Below are 17,320 nucleotides of genomic sequence, written 5' to 3' on the forward strand. Positions count from 1 at the left end.
GTGGCGGGAGCGCTGCTGCGCTCCCAGCGCCGCACTCTCCCGAGTGCGCCACGGGCTCAGCCCTATTTCATTGTTTAGATGTACCATAATTTATTCAGCCAGTTCTCTGGTGATGGATATTTAGGTGGTTTCCACCTCTTTGTTACTCTAGACAGTCCTGTAATAGACATCCTCATTCACAGATCTTTGTGAAGTTGGCAAATAAATTTCTAGCAGTGGAATTACTTGGTCAAAAGGTAATTTTGATAGATATTACCAAATTTTTTAACAATTCCCTCTCCTACCAGCAGTGTATGCTACTGTCCCATTTCTCTAATCTTACTCACATTTGAGCTTCATCAGCCTTTAGAACTTTTGCCAAGCTGCTATGTGTCAATGATGTATCATTATTTTAATTTACATTTCTATATACAAGGTCAAGCATTTTTCATATTTTAGGCGGCATTTATATTTCTCTTCTTCTGACCTGCCCATTCATTTCTGTTTCTGGAGTTAGCCATGACTTTTCTGGGACCATGTCTTGTATTTGTTTAGTATCTTCATATATCCAACACAGTGTTGGGCACATAGACACTCAATAACTATTTAAATTTAACTTAGCACATCGAACACACAGAAATAATCTAAAATATTTCTTATTAAAGAGTAAGATCCTTGAGGCAAACCACCATCACTAGAGAGCTTCACTGTCACAGAATGACAAAAGCAAGATGTCTTCTCAGGAGACTTTGGTACTTTATGTAGGGGAGGAAACACTTTTTTTTCTACCCTCTTAAGTTCTGTGGCTGGGGCCTGTGAATCAAACTGACAAAAGACAGATTAACTGAAGAAAAGCATGCCAATTTTATTTGGTGCTAATATTTTAATTTTTACATGTGCACGGAGGCCTTCATAGAAAAGAAATGAAGACCCAAAGAATGTCTAAACCCAGAAGCTTACATACCATTTTAACAAAGAAAGGTAAATTGTGGAGATGTGACACACAAAGGAAAAGGGGTTTGGGCTAGGGTCAGTGAACTATAGGAAACTAGGGGGATTCAGAAATGCAGGGTAAATTAGGGGAAGATTAGGGTTATTTTAGTAAGATTTGTTTGTACAGATTCATCTCAGTGTCAGCTCCCCGTCTATGGTAATAACAGTGTTCTCCTCTTCCTGGTACAGAGAGCATCTTTCTCAGGGGGTAATTTATGCTCTGCTTTTAGGTAGAAAGTGGGAGGTCTGAGAGCCCTTTGTGCATTTGTTTCTAAATTATTTTCACCTAAAAATAATGCCTAAGTGGCATATTTTGGGGTGGTATGTTCTGATCCTCTTCAATTACTACCTTATTTTGACACAGTATGAAATGAATATTGTCGGGGGGAGGTTCTGTGTTTTCCATATGTATTTTCATACATCTGTGTACTAAATTTCTAAAATAACACCATTCTTTCTTGCCTAGATTATACAGCAACAAGCTCCTAGCTAATCTTCCTGGATCATATCTTTATCCCAACCAATCCATTCTCCGTATAGCACCACTGTGATCTTTCTAAAATGCAAATCCAAGATTCTTCTAGCTTAAAAATCCTTCAGTAGGTGTCCAGGGTCTTCAGAGTAAGGTAGGAACTCCTTAATTTACTGCCCAAGCATGCTGCTTTCTTCAGCAACTGTCTGTAGTCTCCTCACTTGATGTAAGATATGTATGCCCAGTGCCCATCATTTTACACTGCTGGAATACCCCAAGCTCCATCACATCTTTATTCTGTAGGATATGCTGTTCCTTCCAAAATATCCTTTGATCTGTTTTCTATCTTGCTTCCTCGTTCTCATCCTTCAGGAATAACCCTTTCATGACTTTTGCTGGAAAGCCTTACCTGAACTACTCTCCTAACTGTAAGAGCTTCCCTGGGCTTACTTCTATCTAACAACACTCACTTCACTCTCCTAAATGTTGGTCTAATGATCTTTTCCTAGTAGACTGAATTCCCATGGGCAGGAACCCTACCTTACTCCTCAGTACCTATCATAAAGTCTGCAACACTGAAGGTGCTTGATAAACACCCATTAAATATTAAATTAGGAAGCAGCTATGCTGATAACAGTATAGAGGAGGAAAGGAAGGGGTCAGCCTTCTTCCATGTTGTCTCGAGTAGGTGGGAGATTACTCTTCACGTTGTAGTTGAATTTGATGGCTGATGCCTGGATTTGTGCCTCCAGAGTTGAATTATCTGCCATATCTAAGGGTCAATGTCTAGAAAATGGTCACAAGATGCTGTGTTATTAATATTTTCTTAACCCGAGGGTAAATACTGCCCAACAGGAAAGATACTCAGTTCTGCAGAGAATGTATAAAGTTTATTTAATAGAGTATAGAGCAGTTCATTCTTTTTGTGATTTCTTTGAGCACTGAGCACTGGATTCTCTCTGTTTTATGGATTTTCTGACAATGGCATGGGCAGGAGAGGTGATTTGGTAGAGGCCAGAAGAAGAAAAAGTATGATTTCCCATTCATACGAGGGTTTGATGCATATCTCCAAATAAACCTGGATTGATGTAAGATGCAAACACAGTATTTGTTCATGCAATGTGTTTCCCAGCTTTTGGTATGGAAGAGACATGACCCTATTCCAGATTTCCCAGTAATGAAAACATCTTCTGGAAGCACTTTTGAGGGGAGGAGAAGAAATGTCTGGCAAGCTTAATTCTCATGTCATTCTCCACCAGCTGCCTTTTCAGACTCCTGTCATTCCTCCCACCGCTCTCAGAGCGTTTTCTCCCAAACTTCTCCCTACTAAGTCTCCCTCAAAGAACTTATCCACTTTTCAATCTTTTTTGTTCTCATTTCTGTCTTTCTCTTGTAGCCTTGGCCTTCCTACAAGTATTCATGTCTTCATTTATTCATTCAGCAAACATTTATTGAGAATCTAGCATGTGAAGAGCACAGACAACCACCTGTCCTATGGAATTTACAGTGAGTGGGAAACACGGACATGACTCAGTCACACAGATGGTTGGATCATTACAAACTGAGGTGACTGTTCTGAAGTAACAATGGAATCTGTCCGGACATCTCTCAGCCCCTCTAGACCCACCCTCCCCCTTCTCCATCCTGCTCTCTGCCCCCAAAGAGGCTGACGAACATGAACTACATCAACGGACTTCCTTGCCCTCTGGCTTCTGATGGGGTTCAGCCCATGGAAATCAGAAGGGAAAGAGAAGGAAGTCAGGGTCACTCTCCCCAGTGCGCTCTCCCTGTAGGACTTAGCCTCACTGCAAACCTTGGCCCAAGGTCACAGACCCTCTCAAGAAGGCTTTCTCTTCACGCCTTTTGCTTTCTGGTTTCTGATCACTAAGCCCTCTTAAGGCTTAGGGGTGGCAACAGCTGTAGGATTCTGTACTATCCCTTGTGGTTCCCCTATACCTGCTCTCACTTTTGTAATAAGCTTTTTCTTAAACTCTCCACCAATCATTTTAATTTAAGTGTGCCAAGTGTTTGCTGCTGGGATGTTGACTGATAGAGAATTCATGGTAGACTTAGAACTCAAGCAGGGCTTCCCTGAAGTAACATTTGAGCTGAAAGTTGAAGGCTGAAGGATAGAGAGTAAAGTAGGCCATTGTGAGAAAAGAGACTAAAGATGAGACTTTCCCTCTAAAGCCTGAGGTTAGTGTAGTAGTGACTGTGAGGGAAACGTACAAAAATACACTGGAGAGAAAGTAAGGACCAGGCCATTTAAGCCCATGTAGTGATTTGGGATTTTACCCGAAGAGCAAATTTTGAAAAGCTCACTCTAGACTGGATTATAAGGAGTCAAGTTTGGCTGGAGAAGGACAAGGGAGAGGTTTTCGAAGCATAGACTAGGATGGTGACAATAGATTTGGAGATACATCAACATATTCAAGAGCCGAGGCTAGGACTTAGTGATGGATACCTAAATATTTTCAGCACATATTCACGTGGAGAAACTTACAAGACCTCAGATTCCTTTTGTGCTAAACCAAACTGCTACATCATCCCAAACTGGTTTCCTCTCCCCAGTTGTCCAGTTTGCTCGGTGGTACCAACACTGTTTTATTCCCCCAGAATCCAGACTAAGTTTTCTCATTCTCTCTTCAGACTAGCTTCCTCCATGTGACAGAAAATGTGATCACCTGTGTCATCTGCGTTTTACATCTTGTGGCTTCCATCTTCACTGTGAGACTTTCTGTCTATTTCAGACCCAGTTTGAGAAGTTCCAGGGAAGCACAATGATTGGCACAGATTAGGTCAGGTGTCCACATCTGGACCAATCAGCTGAGGCTGTGGGCTCATGTAGGAACTTGGTAACTCCCAGAAAGCCATGTGGTTAGATGTGCATGTTCCAAAGAGAAGGGAGAGGAAGGAGTCCTGAACAGTCCCCTAGCTGTGTGCTACTATGTCTTGAAAAGGGATTAGAATTGTTCCTTATCCCTAAGGGGTAAAGGTAGGAGAAACAGGTAGAGCTGAAAAGAAGAGATTTTGCTTTAACATGGGAGAAAACTCTTTAAGAGTCAGAGCTATCTGAAGATAAAACGTGATCTTTGAAAGCAGTGGGTACACAGTAGATGGTAATAAAGTACAGATTAGATAACCACTTGGTGGGAATGTTGTAGAAAGGTTTCAAACTGTACATGGGGGTGGTTCTTCCAACACTGAGAATCTAGTTAGAGACCTCCTGAGGGAAATAAACCAAGTTAAATGCAGCGTCTTAATACTTAATCAAGTACATTTTAAGAGATATACAAGAGTTCCCAACTTATATTTTGAGCTCCCTGCTTCAAATGGGAGATGAATCCTAGGAAGAAATGCTATCGAGAGCACTTTTTGTATGTGTAAGTTTTAAAAAAAGAGAACACATATTTTCTTAGTTTTTTTTATGCTAATAAGTAAATTTCTGAATCAGCATTCTTTTTTCTGAGGTAGAAAATTAAATTTTTCTGTCTTGGTTATAAAGAAGCAGGTGTGTGTCCCCAAATTCACCCCAAATTGTGTGGGTACCAAGCAAATGATGAGGAAACAACGACATGCTCTCAGCAGGTGGAGAAAGATCCAGATAAAGGGAGAAGGGAGAGTGGGTTGCAACAGCAGCATTATTTACTGTTATGGAAACTTTCGACACTGAGTAACACTCAGTATTATAAGCTAACAAAGAGACTCTGTCTATAGTCATGCACTTGATGACTATTGAGGGAGCACCTGTCCTGTGCCAGGCACTCTGCTACGAGCTTGTTAGAATCAAATGGGGAAGACTATGTTCATCAAATGATCAAACAAATGATGATGTAATTATGACCTGAGATAACAGTTCTTTCTTTCTAATTGAAACATAATTGATTGTACATATTTGTGGGGTACAGAGTGGACTATCAGTATTTATGTATGGTATTTATGTATCAGTATTTATGGGGTACAGAGTTGACTATCAGTATTTGTGTACAATATTTGATGATCAAATCAGTATTGTTAGCACATTCATCATTACAAATCATAATTATTCTTTGTGTCCATTACCCAATTTCTTCCTAACCCACCTACCCGTCCCCGTTTCCCACCTCTGGTAACCATAGATCTGTTTTCTCCTTCTGTAAGTCAACATGTTACTGTGGTTGCTCTTTCCTTCCTTCCTTCCTTCCTTCCTTCCTTCTTTCCTTCCTTCCTTCCTTCCTTCCTTCCTTCCTTCCTTCCTCCCACTTATGGGTGAGAACATGCGGTATTTCTCTTTCTGTGCCTGGATTATGTCCCTTATAATTTTTCCCAGCTCATCTATGTTGCTGTGAATGGCAGAGTTTCATTCTTTTTTATGGCTGAGTAGTATTCCATTGTGTATATATATATATCATATTTTCCCTATCCAGTCATCTGTCAATGGGCATTCATGTTGATTCCAACTCTCACCTGTTAGAAATAGAACCACAATAAACATGAGAGTGCAGGTATCTCTTTGACACTATGATTTCCATTTCCTTGGGTATATACCCAGCAGTGAGATTGCTGAATCATATGATTCTGCCTGTAGTCTAAGAAACCTCCCTACTATTTTCCATAATGGCTGTACAGTCCCACCAACAGTGTAGAAGAGTGCCCCTTTCTCCACATCCTCACCAGCATTTGTTATTCTCTGCCTTTTTGATAACAGCCAGTCTAACTGGAGTGAGATGATATCTCAATTTGGTTTTAATTTGCATTTATGATGATTAGTGATAGTGAGCATTTTTTCGTGTATGTTTTGGCCATTTGTATGCAAGAGCTCTTAACAAAAAGATCACAGTGGCTCTGTGAGAGGGAGTAAGAAAGGAATTTAGCTAGATTAGAGAGGGAGTGTCAGGGAAGACCTCCCAAGAGTGGGATGCTTGTGCCAAAAAATGAAGTTTGGGTATGTTCCCATCAGGCCACAAGAGGGTAGGAACAAGGGAGGAGAGCATAATCTAGACAAGAGGGCACAGCCTGGGTTAAGGCCTGGTGATGGTGGGAACATGGCACACTCCAGGAACTGAGAGAAGACCAGTGTGGCTGGAGCATAGTGAATGAGTGAGAAGGAGCAAGCGTAGGGTTAGGTTGGAAAACTACGTAGAGACTAGCCTATGCAAAGCCTCAATGGGCAAGGTAAGGATTCTGGTCTTTCTCCCAAGTATAACGGCTTCCCAATGACATTAAAGAGTTTCAAACAAGAGGTGGGTCTATCAAATTAGGATTTTGTCTATAGTGGGGAGAACAGAGGAAAATTAAAGCCAGAATGAATCAATAGAGGGGACCAATTAAGAGCTTTTGCTACAGATAACATGAGTCAAGATAGTTGCTTAGACTTTGGTGGTGAAAGTAGAGATGATGAGAATGGTGGATTCAAAGGTAGGAGGAAAATTGGCAGGAATTTTCATAAGAACCTTGAGAATTTTCCACTTCACAGTTCCTTCCTCTGAGGCAGGGGTCATTGAACTACAGCCTGTGGGCCAAATCCTGCCCACTGCCTATCTTTGTAAAAAAGGTTTTATTGGAGCCCAGCCATGCCCGTTCACAAGCTTATGTTTATGTCTGCTTTCGCACTGCAACAGCAGAGTTGAATAGTTGTGACAGAGAGCTTGTGGCTCATAAAGCCTAACATATTTATTATCTATCTGGCCCGTTACAGAAAAACTTTGCCAACCATAGATTTTTACACTACTTGAAACATCACACTGTGATAGCTCGTGGTACAGAAGTTTTTTATTTGGGGTCCAGAAGTCCGTAAATGGGCTTCAGACTATCTCTGACCTCCTGAAATTGGAAGCAAAATTTGGTATTTGTGGATATTTTTCTGGGAAACAGTTTTTATCAACTTTTAAAAAGAATCTGTGAATTCCTCCCCCACAAGTGAGATATTTCTTAGTCCTTTCCCCAGTCTGTTCTCTAGCCATAGAAAAATTTTAAAACCCAAACTTCTTTCATTGAATAAGAAATGTGCACTGGTATCAAATGACAAATATCATTAGGTATTGGATAGACAGTGCTACAAATTGCTAAATTTCTAATGTAGTATCCCCTGTGATAAATGTTTCACTGGGCTGACTGCTCTGACCCAGAGCTTTGTGACAGCAGCAAGCTCAGTGCTATTAATGAAAGCAATATAATAATTATGGTCATGTTTTAGATTTCTGAAATAATTACTCCCCCAAATAAATGTTTAAATGTATACGAGTCTGATGCTCGTTCCATTGCAAGGGAATTCCTTCCAGGGAACACATGGGTGAGCTGGTCAGCCCACAGCAGCCTATATGCACAGCCCGGGTTCCACTGTCATTTCTGTTGGCTAGAATACTTCCTCAATTAAATCATGACTCTGAGGGCAGGAACCGAGAGTAATTTATCCTGCAATCCCCAGGACCTGGCACAGGAGAGTTCAGTAAATGGTTACTATATATATGAAGGAGCTAACTTGCTCTATACAATGTTTTGTGTATATGTGTACATACATGTAATATATTTATAGGAAATACATCAGTGAAATAAATGTATATAAAATAATCTTATAAACAAAATCTTTCTTTTATTTTATTTTATTTTTTTTGTCTTTTTCCGTGTCCGGCAACGGATCGCAACCCTCTGTGTCGCCCCCGTACCGGACCGGGACCGGCAACGGGATCGCAACCCTCGGTGTTGCCCCCATGCCTCGCTCAGCCAGTGAGCGGGAACCGGTCTGTATGTGGAATCCGAACCCTCGGCGGGAGCGCAGCTGCGCTTCCCAAGCGGCGCACTAGCACAGTGCGCCACCGGGCCGGCCCACAAAATCTTTCTTTTAATGAAGTAATTGAAGCTATAGTCTATCTTCAATGAGGACATTTTCTTCAGTTCTGAATGTATAATTCAGCTCCATTCATGTAATGTTCACTGTCTAGCATGCAGGTTGAATGAAAACAACATGGTATTCCTTTTTGGCCAAGATTTTAATATTAGATCAATCTAACCATTGTGAAAATTCACAAAATAGTATTTACTTTTCATCTGCACTATCTTTTTCTATGTAGTATTTAATATGAATCCATTGTCTTGACTCTTGAATAAAACACCTCTCTGGTGACAGGACTCACCATGTGCTGGTGTGCCTAGGAGCCCTCTCTCTCCAGTTTCAAGAGGAGAGATAGTGTAGGAGGCCTGCCCGAGTCCTCGAGAGGGAGGAGGAGGAAGAGGAAGCTCCTGTACATGCTCAGAGAACAGACACGACTGAAAGGGATGTTATCTACCAAGAGCTGGGGGCTTTTCATAACACGGGGAAAGAGTCTGTCCTTGGGATAAAAGGATTATGGTCAGAGCTGGGGCAACCAAAGAGAGTATCAAGTCCAAAGGCCGAGGCAAGTATGGAAATGGTGGAACCCAGAGCAAGAACAGATGCTAGAGCACAGGTAGCTGGGGTAGAAGCAGACCAAGGAAATGGTTCAGAACTAAAACGAGGACTGGTGTGTTGTGAGTGAGCGTGAGTTAGAACTCCCCATTCACTGGATGTTTGCTGCTTATGTAGCAGAAGGCATAGAGGTTTAACGGAGTTGAGCAAGAGTTAAGACAATGGGCTATCATTAAATATCCCATATAAAACTATAAACATGTAAGGTACAGGTGCTAGACTACACATTTCTGCTTATTAACAAGTCACCAAGAAAAAAAGGGTACTGTTGAAAAAAATGAAATTATTAAGTATGTACACAGTAAAATAGAAAACAAAACAAAATGTCACCAGGGTCTAAAAATGGCATAACCTGGAGAGCAGCATTTCTCAAGTTGTGTTCTATGGTCCCAAGAGATGTAACAGCTCCAAATACATAAATTTGGGCAATGCTTTGTACACTGTTCTCCTCTTGGGAGATTCATGGTGTTTTAAAGGCTCTGAAAAGTTCTGCAAGAAAAAGTCCTGGTTGATTTTGTTCAGCTCAAAGTTTTCCATATTTTAGTTAACGTGGAAACTTTTTTCAAAAAATTATATTTTGTAAATGCTTACTTAACAAAAAGCCAAACAAATTAATTGCTCTGATTAAAAATGTCATAATTGTATAAAATCTTCTAAATTTATGTTAAAATAGCATCACTTGTCAAGAGAACTCTAAGTCATTTTTAAAAGACAAAATTAGATGCATTGTACACCAGAATAAACTCACACCATATACTGGAATAAACTACAAATGGATCAGAATGTAAAAAATGAAGCCATGCAACTAACTGGAAAAAACGTGGATGAATTTACATAGAACCAGGTTGCAGGCAAAGGCTTTCTAGCTATGACTCAAAATACAGAGGTAATAAAAAAAAAATGATGGATGCATTTGACTACATAAAAATAAAAAAAATTCTGTGTGGCAAAACAACACCATAAGGAAAGACAAATGACAAAGTGAAGGAAAGAGACAAAAAATCTGATAGAAGCAAGGGCAGAAGGTATGAACAAACATATATATATATGTATATATATCATTCATACACATGCATGTACACCTATATGCTACATAAATGGCCTTAAGCATATGAACACAGTCAACTCCACTCATAATTAGAAGGAATGCAAATCAAACTTACTTTAAAGTAACAGTTCTCACCTCTCAGATTGGAAAGCATTAGAATACTTAACAACATATTCTTGCAACAGTGCTCTAGGGAAATCATCATTCTCATACATTGCTGGTGAGATTACAAATGGGTGCAACCCTTGGGAAGGGAATTTGTCAACATGTAACAAAGTCAAGTATGCATTTTCCTTTTGTCCCAAGCGTCCCACTTCTAGGAATTTACCTTGAAGATACACCTCCAAGGATACAAAAATAGATATGCCCAAAGTTATTCATTGAAGTGTTAATTGCAGTAATTGCAAACTATTCAAAACATGCCAAATATAGGAGAGTGGTGAAATAAATGATAGTACATCCACATGGTGGAGTATTATGCATATGTAAAAAAAAAGAATGATGAAGCTCTCTAGGAACTGGTATGGAGTGATTTTTAGGGCATATTATAAAATTTTAAAGTATCAAAGAGTAACTAGAGTACACTAAATTTTGCATAAGAAAGAGGGGAAGGAAAAATAGACATGTATCTGTTTATTTTTTACAAAATGAAGCACAGAAAGGCAATACCAGAACTAATGAAATTTACTCCCTACAGAGGGGTGGGTGGAGATGGAATGAAAGAAATAGGGGATGGGAACAGACTGGAAGGGATGGGAGGATGGGACTCCTACCTGAACATGCCTTTCTGTGTAGTTTTGACTTTTAAATTGCTACTGTTTTATGTACTCAACAACAACAAAAGTAATAAAAATCAAGAAGAATGAAGAAAAAAAACCTGAATTATAATACAAACAGAAGCAGATGGCTCTAGTTGTATTTCAAATGGATGATATAAGCACACTGAGGTGGAGGGAAAGAGCTAACCCAAGTAAATTTTGAACATGGTATTTTGACTAAAGAAAGGAACTACACACAAATAGAGAACTCTAGAGAGTAGGTTTGGGGTAGGTCTTTTGGGGGGGGTTGGTTTGGTTTTATTGGGTTTTGTTTGTTTTATTTTGTTTTTGTGGAAATTTTGTTTTGCTTAGCAATTCTGAAACTACTTTTGGTGTGCTCTATAATCAGAAAATAAGTAAATGAATTGAGCGTAATGGGAGCCAGTTTCCTCAACATCAGAAGGGAGTTGTAAATATGGAAAGAGAAAGGATGAGAATGAATCTGCAGTATTGAATTATTACTGGATGAATTAATGAGTACCCAGTTATAAATCAGGGGTCATCAAAAGTTTTCTGTAAAGGACCAGATAATAGATATAGTCATGTGATGGGGATACATTCTGAGAAATATGTCATTAGGCAATTTTGTTGTGTGTGAAGATCACAGAGTGTACTCACACAAAACAAGTTGGTATAGCCGACTACACACCTCCAGCTTCATTATAATCTCTTGGGACCACCATCATATATGCAGTCTGTTGGTGACCAAAATGTCATTAAGCAGCACATGACTGTACATAACTCTGTCAGTGTAACACAAGAGCAGCTATAGACATAAATAAGCATGGCTGTATTCCAGTAACACTTTATGCATGGACACTGAAATTTGAGTTTCATGTAATTTTCATGTGTCATGAAACATTTTAATTTTTTTTAACCGTTTAAAAATGTAAAAACCATTCTTAGAGTGTGGCTATATAAAAACAGGCAGGAGGTCAGACTTGGCCCATGGGCCCTAGTTTGCCAACCCGTTTAGATAGATAGATAATAGCAAGCATGATAAAGTATTAAAATTGGAGAATCTGAGTGAAGGATGGATATTCAGAAGTTATTTGTACTACTCTTATGACTTTTCTATAAATCTGATTTATTGCTTTTAAAACCATAAAAAGAAGATCACTATACTTTCCATAGCTACTGCTGAGAAGGAAAGACATTAATCCAATCACTGGTCTCAGAAGTGAATGTTTTGCTTTTCATAAAATTCACACAACAACCCCCACCTACATTTGCCCCCATCCTGTGGACCATGAATAGGAACTCCTGCTGCCATGATGTAGAGTTTCTGATTTATAGCTGGGGCGTCATCATATGATAACATTATTTTCTCCTGTTCATCCTTGCTCTCCATCACTCTTAGTGTAATGAGGTCACTGGGCTGGAAATTTGTATATGACCTTGTAATTTTCTGTAATGTAGGAATTTTTTGGTCTGCTATAATTAAATGGACTAAATAAAAAGTGCTTATAAGAAAATGCCCCATTAGCTTGGAAGTCTGTGACAAATCCTTTCTGATGTCCTTAATGTGTTGTTATGAAATTCAATTACACAGCATGCTCACCTTGCTTATTTCACCAGCCATAATCTAGTGATAGCTGTGGTGAGCAGTGACTGAAAGTATCGTAAAATATTACAAATAGGAATTGGGTAATTTTTACATTAAGATTTTTTTTATACTGGAAGAGTGAGTGGCTTGCAAGGAAAACCTCTACTGTGCAGACTGGAAATCATTCTGCCATCCTTTACTGGTTTAATTACAACAAACCCAAATTCTCACCTTGTTTTATCATTGTAGTCAAGGCCACATCATGATCTTCATTGATAATGAAGATGGTGGTAGTCATAGCTAAAATTTATTGAGTGCTGACTCTATTCCCAGCCATGACAAATGTTTTTGATCCATTTTTTCCATTCATTCCTAACAACAAATTCTGAAGTACTTTTATCTCTTTTTTACAGATGAGGCTGAATGATATTAAGTGACTTGGCCAAGAAAACATTGAGTCGATATTAGCCTGGAGAGCCAGTGCTCTTAGCTGTTTGTTGGGACTGTCTCACATTGTACTTTATGTGTCATGAGACATTATTTTAAATTTTTTAACCATTAAAAAGTGTAAAACCATTCTTAGTTTGCAGGCTGTTTAAGGGCAGACAACAATAAACTTTTGAGAGGAATAGTCATCACTTACTTGATGTATTTATCAAACAACTGGTTAGTTAAATGATTGACTCCATATTAGCCAATTTATAAAACTGAATACTAATATCTGGGACTGTATCCCATTGTAGATAAAGTCAGTAGGAAATACAGGAATTTAGAAAGAAATTGTTTGGTTATGAGGACATGCTCCTGCTTAGAAGTGTAAGGTAAACAATACAGGGTGCTAATATCAATGCAAGAAATAGAGTGCACATTGGAAAACCCTCTCCGTTCCCCGGCCTGCTCCCATTCACTGGAGAAACTCAGTAGCAAGTTTGGGGGTGAGAAGGGCTGGCAGTAGAACACACAGTGACTCATGCCTTCTGGATATCGCCGACTTGAGTTTCACCCACCCAGTTATCTGCTAGAGGGAGCAGGAGACAGGAAAATTGTGGAGGAGGGTGGAAAGTAAAGAGATTGGGAAATGAGGTGGGAAGTTTGAGGCAGAGGGACAGGGAATGGGCGGTATTTTTTGGCATTGTTTTGCCCCCATTCATAATAGCAGAACTTCATGAACACATCACTCAAGGGCCTGGCGGCCTTTGCTCTCCCTTCTGCCTTCTGCTGCTCTAAAGCCCTGACTTAATACATACTCACTGCCACCATCACGGCAGTTCCGTGACAGCCTCAACACTAACTTCCATCTTGAGTCGCCATATGGAATGTTGTTATCTGTGACATAACGACATGTGACCTTGTCAGACTTTCTTACCTGAAGATCGTTTCATCTCTGCTGCATTTCTTCTGAGTTACTGAAATAATTTTCTTGTATGAGATAAACCATGCTACAGTTTAATGGCAACAACAATAAATTTTTGAGAGGGATAGTCATCATTTAGTTCATGTATTTATCAAACAACTGACTAGTTAAGTGATTGACTCCATATTAACCAATTTACAAAACTGACTATTAGTATCTGGACATTTTGTCTTTCTGAAATATGAAGGAAGAAAAATGTTTCTTTGTGGAAGCCTCATGGAATTGAAAATCCAGGGAAAACATAAAATACATATATGAAATTACAGAAATGTTCATTCACTTTCTTTTGTTTTCAGGGACTGGTTAAATATGCTGAGTCCACCAATTGTTCCTCCCAGTCAACAGCCAGATGAGCAGCATCCGGATTCTTCTGGAAGTCTGAGTGCTCAAGGTAGGAATATGAAAAATGCTATGCATAAAAAATAAAAATAATTTATCATAAATAGAGAAAATCAGTCACTTTGAGATGCCACCATTTTCATTAAATACAGATCATTTAGGCTTACGTATGCAAAATAACATAACCTCTGCCTCATTTTTTAGGATGATGGGTTCTTCACAACTCAAAAGAACAAGAGAGAGAAATTATCCTTGTTTTTCTAAATGTTAACACCGGGGCAAAATATAGTTTAAGGCCTAAGAGCATGGCTTTGGTGTCAAATTGACGTCATCTGAATCCCAGCTCTACCAATTCTCACTGTGTGACCTTTATGAATTGTGGCTACTGCATCTGTAAAACAATCCTAATAATAGATAGTACCCACCTGATAGTTTCTTGTGAAGATTTGCTGAGGTACTATACATGAAGCACTTAGAATAGTGCCTACCGAATACTAGCTGCTGTTATTATTGTGAAGCAGACTCAGTACTCCAACATCACTGACACATGCATGTTTTCATTAATACAGAGACACAGACTTTTCATTAAAGCAAAGGCTGTCATGATAGTTATCAGTAATGTAAAAATCAGAGTAAGCAGGAATGAAAATTTGCCCGGGGTTCCCTTGTTGGCCCAAGCCATCAAGATGAGCCATTAGTTTCTGGTTGTGAGCTGGGAACTTGACTGCCAGGAGTGCTGGAGGAGGAACAGAAAAGAATCTTCGGTGAAAAGAGAGGGGAGGAGATGGCAGGGGTTGGGGGATCACAAGTGCATAATTAGAGTGACAAATAACCTCAGAGTGGGGCTCAGTGAGACAGTTTTCTGGGTTGAATTTTGAAGATGGAAGGGCTACATATGAAGCTTTAAAAAAATGGAAGTGAAAACAATATAAATTGCTCCAACAAAAGTGCCAGTTTTTTGGGTTTTGGTTTTTTTCCTACCTGCCCCAGGGAGAAAGTTGATCCCATTTTTCTTCAGGTATGGAGAATTCAGAGTGAGAGCTCATACATTTGAGTTGTATGTTTTGGCTGCCCAAGGGATAGAGATGTCTCTGTGATTTACTGTCTGGAATAGATTTTGCCCCTCAAATTGGGAATATTTTTAGAGGTGTACATTTATAATTACTTATGACAGAAAAATGGAATCTTGGCTGTCAGGAGGAGACCTTGCTGTGAGGGAACAAGTAATATGTTATATTAAGTGTCCTAAATATGCAACGGGAACCCAGAGTGTGGTCCTTGAGCAAAGGCACCCAAGATGTACATTAATGATAAGTGGCTGAAAGGATGTCTTTCTTAGCGTGACCATTGCCAAGCCTGGTTCTCACAGCAGGAGCTCAGTTATGTTGAAGGTAGACAGAATTTCCACTGAGGGCAAATTAACAGATTAAATTCAGAGAATTGTTAAAGTGTGCTGGCCAATGTTGACCAGATCAGGCACCCCTTCTGCCTACCACCCTAGATTTTTATCAGCTGTCCCCTTTCCCTTTTCTCATATGCTTGGGTGTTTTGTGGTTAATTAATACCATCAAATTATTTCCTGTTTGGTGTTTCCTATTTGGTTAATCTTTACAGTTTAATGGCATAGTTTTAGACAGTATAGTATGGTCAATACTTACCAATATATTGAGAGTGTTTCCATCTGTTTCTCAAAGAAATATAATGGGCTTAAGTTTTCAGTTTATATCATCGAAGGGCAAGGGAGGCATGGTTGCAGGCAGTCTGGGACTCTTCCGGGGTTTCTGTTGCACAATACCATTGATTTAGCACTTACTGTGTGCCAAACACTGTGCTGAGTCAGTACATTTAGCCTTCACAGCACCACCGTGAGAAAGTTACTATTTGTGTGTTTTTCCAGCTAAGGAAAGTTACTATTTATGTGTGTTTTCCAGCTGAGGAAACTGAGGCACAGAGCTCTTCAATAACTTGCCCAAAGTCACATAACTACTAAGTGGCACAGCTAGAATTTGAACCCAAGCAGCCTGGCCCCAGAGCCCAACCACTATATTTTTATACTTTTGGGGTTTTTAATCAGGTAAATAGATTACCTACTCAAAAAATAATAAGGAATTGAAAAATTATTTCCATATTGAGATGTCCTGACCTACAGGAAAAACAAATTAAAACATTTCAAGGGCTATGATGCTAAGTTAAGGAAAAAAAAGAAACGGAGCCTTCTGGTCGCCTGTTGCAGCCCAGACCTGCCTCTCTCTCCCACCAATGCTTGTTAGAGATGACAGGTAGCCACAGCTGGCCAGATCCAGGGCAGGGCCAAGGAAGGGAAGAGCTGAATGAAGGACAAATTCACTGGACCGTGGAACTGCAGGGCCTGGGATAGGTATGTAGCCTATTTCGGTAAAGGCCTTCCCAGACAGTCTTATCTACATAGGTCAGTCTCCCACCCACTGTGTTCTCTCACTTCATCTCCTAATGTTTTCTTCACAGTTTGTAAATCTCGATTTGTTTACTTGTTCATTGTCTTTTCCTAAGTAGGCTATGAGGCTTTTTTTGTTTTGTTTTGTTTTTTATTGATTGATTATTATGAATATTCATGGGATACGAATTACCAGAAATTGCTTTTTATACCCTGTGTCCCCACCCAATTGTCCCCCTACCACCCGGCTATGAGTTTTTAAGAGTAGAGACTTTCTCAGTTTGCTCACTCCTGGATCCCTGGTGCCCTGTGCAATTTCTGGCATATATTACATTCTCTAAATTGTCATTAGAAAGAAGAAAGAGAGGGAAGAAGGGTGGAAAATATTCTTCAACTGATCATTTCTTATAACAACTTCAAGAGAAAAAAAGTAGGGCAATTCGTTGAAATCTGACTTCCAGTTTTCCTTCCCAATTCCAATTTTTTGGTATATCTCTAAAATTCAACCATGAGAGTATTGAATTTAAACACATATATTTTAGCAATTAAAAAGTTATAGATCGCCTTATGCAGTGGCTTGTAAAATTATTTATAAGCAATGAAAACTTTTCTTTGAAGTAAAATCTCGTATTGGAATCCCAATATACAGAAGAGAGAAAAGCAGAATCCTGTCCTGGAGGTCTGGTGAGCCAGTTAAAAACACTGATGTGCTTCAACCCCCTCAGTTTGCCTAAACAGGTGAATGACTTGCCCAAGGTCAAATGCCCAGTCAGAGCCTGAGCTAGGATTAGGACCCAGCTTCCTCCACATGAACGCCCTTCTGCAGAGCTGTTTCACTGTGATGTGAGAATGGTTTGTGGGGACTGACTTACAGG

General features: G+C 39.5%; 1 protein-coding gene across 1 annotated transcript in view; it reads left to right on the forward strand.

The window, feature by feature from the left end:
• The window catches only part of LOC103605162 (chromosome unknown open reading frame, human C3orf67), a 165,724-nt gene that overhangs the window by 139,158 nt on the left and 9,246 nt on the right, over window positions 1–17,320 (forward strand). Inside the window, exon 11 of the mRNA XM_008589747.1 lies at window positions 13,990–14,084. Coding sequence (XP_008587969.1) covers window positions 13,990–14,084 — 95 coding nt within the window. The remainder of the gene's footprint in view (window positions 1–13,989; window positions 14,085–17,320) is intronic.

Source organism: Galeopterus variegatus, unplaced genomic scaffold (genome assembly GCF_000696425.1).
Source record: "Galeopterus variegatus unplaced genomic scaffold, G_variegatus-3.0.2 Scaffold5633, whole genome shotgun sequence".
Lineage (NCBI taxonomy): Eukaryota > Metazoa > Chordata > Mammalia > Dermoptera > Cynocephalidae > Galeopterus > Galeopterus variegatus.